The sequence below is a fragment of the Anarhichas minor genome, unplaced genomic scaffold (assembly GCF_050575085.1).
Source record: "Anarhichas minor isolate MPS153535 unplaced genomic scaffold, ASM5057508v1 ptg000040l, whole genome shotgun sequence".
Taxonomy (NCBI): domain Eukaryota; kingdom Metazoa; phylum Chordata; class Actinopteri; order Perciformes; family Anarhichadidae; genus Anarhichas; species Anarhichas minor.
The window spans coordinates 11,762,476-11,770,333 of record NW_027466486.1 but is presented as its reverse complement, the minus strand read 5'-3'; the positions used below and the strand labels follow the sequence as shown (position 1 = coordinate 11,770,333).

At 40.6% G+C, this 7,858-nt stretch overlaps 1 protein-coding gene across 1 annotated transcript; it reads right to left on the bottom strand.

Annotated features, from left to right (window-relative positions):
- Positions 1-301: 301 nt before the first annotated feature.
- LOC142968305 (uncharacterized) lies at positions 302-2,985 on the bottom strand. Its single transcript, XM_076108121.1, has 5 exons — positions 2,495-2,985; positions 2,214-2,307; positions 1,336-1,510; positions 1,106-1,170; positions 302-622 (listed from the first exon to the last, which is right to left on the bottom strand). Exons 1-5 carry the CDS (start codon positions 2,629-2,631, stop codon positions 302-304), a joined length of 792 nt encoding a protein of 263 aa, XP_075964236.1. The 5' UTR covers positions 2,632-2,985.
- Positions 2,986-7,858: the final 4,873 nt, after the last annotated feature.

Below are 7,858 nucleotides of genomic sequence, written 5' to 3'. Positions count from 1 at the left end.
CTCTGGGCTCTGCGTGGCACTTGTTACAACAGCTTCTGTAGTATCTTGTTGACTGTGAAAATTTGCTTGAAATGACTCAGAGTTTGCTGCATCACCACTTTGACAAATATTCCTCTCATGAACTCTAATTAAATGTTTTTTTAAACCAGAATAAGTTGAAAACTGACGCCTACAACGACCCTGTGCACAAACCAACTTAAACCTGGTGCTAGGATAGAAACTGTGATCCATTCTTAAATGGGTTATCAAGTCCTGGCAGGCCGCATGTACAGCTTGACAAATGAAACACTTTAGCATTTTTTTAAACCACGTGTAAGACTTTTGCCCGGAACTCACGGACTCTTGGAGACTCATCTGTTGTTGTAATATCGATATTGTAGACTGTTGTCTGCACGAAAGTGAAGAGCTGGACCAGGGTTTCATCATAAGACAGGTTGAACACGTAGTGGGATTTAAACAGTTCATCAAAAGCACCCAACGAGCTGGTGGCTTGGCAGGGGATGAGCTGTTTGTCCACAACGATGTAGAAGGCATCAATTCTGTTTTTGGTTCGGCCAACAGCTAGGATGTATGGTTGTTTAGCCTCTCTTCCCTGCAGGTGTTCAACGATGCTGCAGCATGACTGAAAAACAGAATAACATGAACACCTTAGAGTGGAAGCTCAGGATCTGAGCCATGCAGTGGTACTTGTTCCATGAGAGTTTAATAGATCCTCCAGTTTGACCAGTCACCTGCCCACGTGTTGCTAAAATGCAAGCTTCACTGGGAGTGTGTTCCTCCCAAATGAAGTCCCAGTTCATTTTTAAAAGGAACACACTCCCAGTGAAGTGTGCGTAAGAATCTGAATTATCACTTTAAAGTAGCGTAGGAGAGGGATGAGTTAGCAAGTTTTCAACTGCTCACTGCATACCTGGGTCGGATAGACAAAAGAAAAGTTGAGTTGCTCTTGTGTGTGTCCAAAAAGTCCTCGCTGTTGAGGAATTGTTGTAAAGTTTGCAATATTGAGACATTCAGATGAGTCCTTTTTTGCAAACTTAAATCTCTTTTTAATTGAGTTAATATAACTGAAAAACTGGCTTGTGGGATTTAAACAGATGATACATACCTTGTGAAAGTGTAACATTTTGCCCACTGCATCACTGGGACTTATTTTGATCCTCTTCCGTCCAGCTGTGGGTGGCAAGAGATGGAGAAGGAGCAGCAGAGAAGCCATGTCACTGTCCCAGTCTACCAGGAGTAAATGAGACAAAACAAGTCATTAGTATGTACTTGGAATACACAAAGTTAATAGCATCAGCCATTTATTAAATAAACCAAGGATATCATGTAGCTTACTGGTGTGATCGTTCTCTGAAAGGTTTTCAGCAGCTGTCAGAAGTCGGCACAGCTCAGTTGACTGAGTCAGGTGTTTGGCCTCTTTGATAACCTTGGGCTTGAATGCTGTATCCCACTTCTCAAGCATCTTGGAAGCTGTTTCAGCACCAAACAGCAGCAGGAAGTCTTGATTCAGCTGTTGATCATACATAGATGCAAAAACAAAGAGAAGAAAATCAAGCAAATGGTGTGTGCACGGTTAACTACTTATATCCACCCAAATTAAGGACTAGAGTTTAAATAAAAGATAATCACAACTCACTAGTCCTTTGACATCTAAAAAACGTGGAAATGTTTTTAAGACATCTGTGGTTCTCAGCGGGTCATGCACTAGGTCCTGGCGATGTTGCAAGGTCATCTTCATCTTCTGAAACACACTCGTTTCATCAGGAGAGTGAACAAGAAATGATATAGCTTCCCTACAGGCATCTCCATCAAGCTGCTGAGGCTCTGTGGCTGCTGATCTTTGGCGGTTTGGTCCCTGTGCTTGAGGCTCTGTGGCTGCCTTGACTGGCTGTTGGTATTTATTCCTGGACATGGTCTTGAGGCGCCATGCTAAATATCCTGTGCCCTTTTCCCCATCATAGAAGTGCTCCTGTTAAGTTATTTAAAAAAATATGAAATTACAAAGGTCACTCATTGATCTTATATAAAAAGGCAATTATGGGATTGTGAATGAATGACTTCATAACAATGCCAATCAAATCAATATATAGAATATTTTGTGTGTTTGTATATCCAGTCTTTTGATGTTTTGAAGAAAAAAAAGAGTTTTTGTGCAAAACTCTAGTCTGTAAAACCGGTGTGTATTCTGGAAGTAATCCTTTTTAAAAACTTACATAGCCCTTTGGAGAAAAGGGATCCTTCAGCGAAGGAAAGAGTGTAATGATTCCCAGGGCAAACTTCTCCTTCTGGTTACGGGAAGGAATCCTCCTTTAGAGCAAAGACGATAAAAAAAAAAAAAAAAACATGAAATTGAAATGCCCCGTAATAACTATAGTGAACCACCTTTGTTAATTCCCTGCCATGCATTCTGAAAATGAATTACATTCCTTCTTAATATAAACCCTTTCAGTCCGAAATGGTTTAAAATTCTACAATTTATTGAAGAAACACTTACCCATGCATTTCCGTCATATGGCTAGCCAATATGTTGACAAGCTGTCTACGGGTGCGGTGCTTCAGTGAATTTTCGGACTTGTACTCTTCGAGGACATCCTCACCTCCACGTTTCGTGAGCAAGCCATTTTCTACCATCTACTCACATAAGAGAATTTTTTTTAGTGTACAATTCAGTCTTAATTAAACAATAACCACAAATTGGTCGATTCAGACTAGGGGTAAAAAGGAATTCCCTGCATCAGAGGAAGGTTTAAAAAAATAAAAATAAATAAAACAGCAGTGCTGCAAAAGAAGATGAAAAATCAGGTAATGCAGCAACACTTTTTCATGATATGTGGGGCATGTTAAAGCCAAAATAAGCAATATAGACTTATATACACTACAAAAGAGAAGGCACTGTTCCATGTATGTGAATGATAACCTAATTGAATAAATATGTATGAAAGAAGAGTTACACAATACAAAGCTACGCAACAGCTAAACCCTGTGTTAATTTTTTACTTGACACTAAATTAAGTTTCTTAACTTTCTCAATCTGGCTTTCACCATTCTAAATGTCATTATACTCCAATTGGTGAGAAGCTTAATTCAGTTTAACAATTTTCTTGATGATATTGTGAGTATAAATTGTAACTGACATCATGCTCTCAAGTACCTCTTTTGCAGCCTCTGAATCCGAAACCTCTGTGGTAGACCTGTTCATGACGCCAGAGCTGGATATATTCCTGTCAAACTACCCCTTTGTCTTTGACTGGAGAGGTCATTGTCACTTGAAGAAAGTGACATGGTATCCGTGAGAGAAGATGGTGTTGAATGATCTAAAGGAGAAAAATCTTCTTTTTTTTTTTTAAAGGAAAAACATTATTAATAAAATATATCCAGTTACCCGATAGAAATGTGCCATTCCGGGGTGGCACAGCCACTATTAGAGATTATTTGTGATATGAGATAAAATTACTGGAAGTCACCATTTTTAACATAGTAAACTGTGACCTTAGGTATCACAAGCTTGGGACAATTACAACCAAACCAAAATTTTCAAACTGTTTTGGCAATTGGATGCAGATCTGTCTTTTGCTGTAATATTGTTTCTTTGTTCATCTACTTTGTCACTGTAGTCAGACAGTCAGGGACATAAAGGGCTTCACAGCAGAAAAACTGAGCATTGATTACAACAGATTTAATAATGAAACCTACCTTCATCTGAAATGCTGTCACGCACTGTCAGGCATAAGTCTGGATTGGACTCCATCAGTTCAAGAAGGATGTCTTCTTCCACTGCTGTGTCAGTTTCATCAAAAATGTGAAGTTCAGCTGCATCATGGAGCCCAAACTTGTTTTTGACTACAGGATGAGCATGACAACAGATAAAGATAAACAGGTTTTAACTGCACATAATAACTGACTGATGAACCATATTATCTATAAAACGTATCTGAAATTGCATGCTTTGACTTAACAGCAGTATTATGATGTTGCATTGTAGCCATTACCAACATTGTAGTGTACAAAACAAAACAGTAACTTTCATAAGCAAGTTGAAAACTAAAAGCACCATCAGCCGTCTACTAATGTTTATAGCTGTAATGGCAGACAAACTGTTCAGTTGTGGCAACACTTGGATTTTTAGCTAAGCAACCAAGAGAATCCAGATAAGGGAATTTAAAAACTTTTTATTTTACACAAGATGTTACTCACCTTCATTGATGAATTCCAAATAGGTGAAACCAAGCTGTAATCGGATGTACTTCTTGGTACTCTGGTATTTCACCTTCAGCAGCATGATGACATCTTGCAGAAACTGCACACAGTGGAAAAAGCTAGCTGTTCAACTTTCTCCAGGCAAGGAGTTATTAAACATATCTCAAGTCAAACAAGTGGCTAAAGTTACAGGCTATAGGTAAATGTTTGAACCTATACAGTCTCTGAGAGATGCCGAGTCTACAATTACCATTTTAGTATCAATTAGGCAGGCGCTGCTCCTCTATTGTCAGTGTCGCAGTTTGGCACACACCCGCGCACGTAAGCTTTGTTGAGATGCCCTGTACTGCGATAAAGGCGGTGAACGAAACACCAGTGAAATGCAAGAGATGGTTTAACTAAGTTCTGTATGGTGGTAAGCAGTGCCGCGAAACTAGTAACGTTAGCGTTCGAGACGGCAGTGCCGCGAAACTAGTAACGTAAAGTACTGAGACAGCAGTGCCGCGAAACTCCCGTTTCTGTCCTGTCATGGTGGATAGTCACATTTGTGATTGCAAAATAATGCGGCATACATATTCTCAAAGAAATGTACTGAAATACAAAAGGCTATTTATTATTTTGGCCTGTAATTAAATATGCTCGGCCGGTTTGGACACCAGTGTTCACCAGACATATTGACTGATTTTTAACGTTAGCTAACATTGAACGTTAGCTATATTAGCTATATTGCATTGACAATAATTCACTTCCGAATAGCAAAACCATTTAACTTTGGCCATCTGAATAACATTGAAACACACTTAGCGAAGCAATACATTTGACGTTCTACCAGAGAAAATGCCCCTTAATTGACGAAGTGAACTGCTTGCTAGCTAGCATCTTAACCTAAATTTGTATTAGCTAGTTAGCTATTAGCCACCAGCTTCAATGACATATATCACGTCACACCACACTTGACGTTAACACATCATTTCATATGAAGATAAACAGCCTGGTTAAGTAAATATATTTGTTCTTACCTTCTGAAATAGTATATTCCGGACACCGAGTTTTCTTCACCGTCACCGTGAGTTCAAGAAGAAAGTGCGCGTTACAACCGGATGTGTAAGTAACTCAGTCAGGAGAGCTTTACTTTAACTCGCAGCAAGAACTCCGCCCCCAGAGCTATTTCAGCACTGCAAGTGCTAAAGGAACACCCAAATCAACACTGATCAACTCAAAATATTTGTCACTGGAAAGTTAACACCAATTAACACTACCAATTTTGCTGTGTAACCACTAGTGTATATCTAAATCATTATATATATAAATGCATGAATAATGTACCTCTAAATAAGTTATTCATCATTTACTAACACTTTATAAATTATCTTATTAATCATCTACAACTCTTTAATAATTGGTTTGTAAAATATATAATACTTCATTTACAAATGGGGAATCCATCATTTATAAAGTATGAAAACACAATAATGAAACACGTAATAGACCGGCTTATTAATCAAGAATAAAACATTTATAACTGTTGTTATGAACTGCATACTAATGAATTATTAATGTAGAACAATGCTTTATAAATGATGAATTAAGTGTTTACTCATACTTAACTAATGCTTCATAGTGTGTAGTTATTATAAAGTGCTACCGGCTAACCCCTCTTCCCTTTAATCAGCAGCTGGCTGACAAAGCGTACACACTGCACTGTGACGTCCATAGTTATGTTACAGATCTCTCTCTCTCTCTCTCTCTCTCTCTCTCTCTCTCTCTCTCTCTCTCTCTCTCTCTCTCTCTCTCTCTCTCTCTGACACTTGCTAATGTTGCGGCAGGCTTGCTGGCGGAAACCCTGACAGAGGATGCCAGACAGACACATAGCTGACAACCTCCCAGCTGAACCAATTGTTGTGGTGGAGACTAAAGTGGCTGCATGTGTCCACAACAATACAGGGAGCACGCTTGTGGGACCGCCTGTTTTGACGGATTCAGCCTGTTTGTGCACAGGGTTATCGTTGCAGCTTCATTAGGCTCAACTGAACAGAGGTTAAGGTGACGTCGCCGTAGTGGTATCGTGTGCGGTTGTATCAGAGTAGTTTTACGAGTACATGAGCACAGTATCGGACTTGATACCCGATACTGGTATCTGTATTGGTGCATCCCTATTATATAATCTGTAGAGGTTTTAAATTCAGGTATCATTTTGAGGAACAGCACTTACACTGCTGCATTGACCCAAAGTATAATGTACGTATAGTTTTCGGGCCCTGCTCTCCTTCCACCCTCAGAATATACTCCACATCTGTGTGTTGAACTTACGAGATGCTCCATAAAATGCCTCTGAGCAGTTCCTCTGTCTGGCTTGACCCAAAGCTTTGGTAAATTTATTGACATCCGGCCTTAAGAGAGAATGAAGGGCTCAGAAGATACAGTCTCTGCATGGCTGCAGACTGCATACTGCCTCTGGTCACAGCTTACAAGTAATCCTCCACAGCTGAAGTTTTTGGGGAACACACATTCAGACTGAACGATTGCTTTTCTCTTGCAAAACTGCAACAAATTGCTTCAACTTCAGACGTGACTTTGTGGAAGACTGTGTGATGTACGACAAAGCACAACAGTTCCTATACAACAAGCTAGAGTTCCACGACCTGAGATTTTTTTTTATATCAGTTTTGGATACTCACTACTGGAACTTCATGGAAGGACAACAAATTACACACACACACGCACACACACACACACACAGGACCAAACAATAGGGGAGCCAAGATGTTGGATTCATGTTTCTTTCATAGGAAACCCTATACCCAAATATAATGGCGAAATTAAATAAGTCAGACAGCCTCTGTTGACTGCCTGCTATTTTTCCACCTTTAAAACATCTCTGGCTCACTGTCTTCACTTTGAGCTCAGGTTGCCGAATAATAAACAGATGCCAAAAAAACAATAAGTCCCTTCGTTTTTTTTTGTCCAATATGTAGTCACAATGTCCAGTGCTGTTTGTAAACAAAATGTGCCCCACCTCTCTGGCTCAACAAAGCGAGCGAGGGAGAGAGAGAGGGAGGGAGCGGGAGGGAGAGAGAGAGGGAGGGAGCGGGAGAGAGGGCGCAGTAGCGGTCAAGTGAGCTAGAGAGAGAATGAAGAGAGGGACAGGTGTTAGTGAGGACAAACGCGTGAATCAGAATGAAACGTTATTTTACTGATTGTTTAAAGCACAAATAAACACATCCACACCTTCTCACAAACCTGCGGTGAAGGTGCCGGATTTTGAAGGCATGCAGCCCAAGGCACGCTTCATCCTGCTGTGGCCTGTCTGCTCTCTCTGGGCCTGTCGGTGTCTCCTCCCGGTTATTGACACAGTCCGATCGTACAGCAGAGAGACCGAGGGGTGTGACAAGGCCGCGGTGTTTGACCCGAGAATGAGAACGGACTGTACACCCTGCTCATTGGCTGGGGGGTTACACCCCCCAGGTGCGATCAAAATGCTCTTTGCTGACACGCAGAAACACGAACACGACAAAATAAGAAGAAAAGAGAAAATACAAATAGGGCCTCTGCAGATACAGACACCACCACACACTGGGTTGAAGGACAGATGTCCAATAGTAACTCAAGGGGCCTTTGGAAATCTATTACTGCATGGGACCAGTTCTCCCAGCGTCCCTGG

What these genes read in the sequence shown, in the direction of transcription:
- LOC142968305 (XM_076108121.1), bottom strand. Translation starts at nt 2,631, where the DNA reads ATGGTAGAAAATGGCTTGCTCACGAAACGTGGAGGTGAGGATGTCCTC. An exon ending in CCTTTTCTCCAAAGGGCTAT is followed by an intron (nt 1,511 to 2,213) that starts GTAAGTTTTTAA and finishes TATGATCAACAG; the next exon opens with CTGAATCAAGACTTCCTGCT. An exon ending in AAATGTTACACTTTCACAAG is followed by an intron (nt 623 to 1,105) that starts GTATGTATCATC and finishes TCTGTTTTTCAG; the next exon opens with TCATGCTGCAGCATCGTTGA.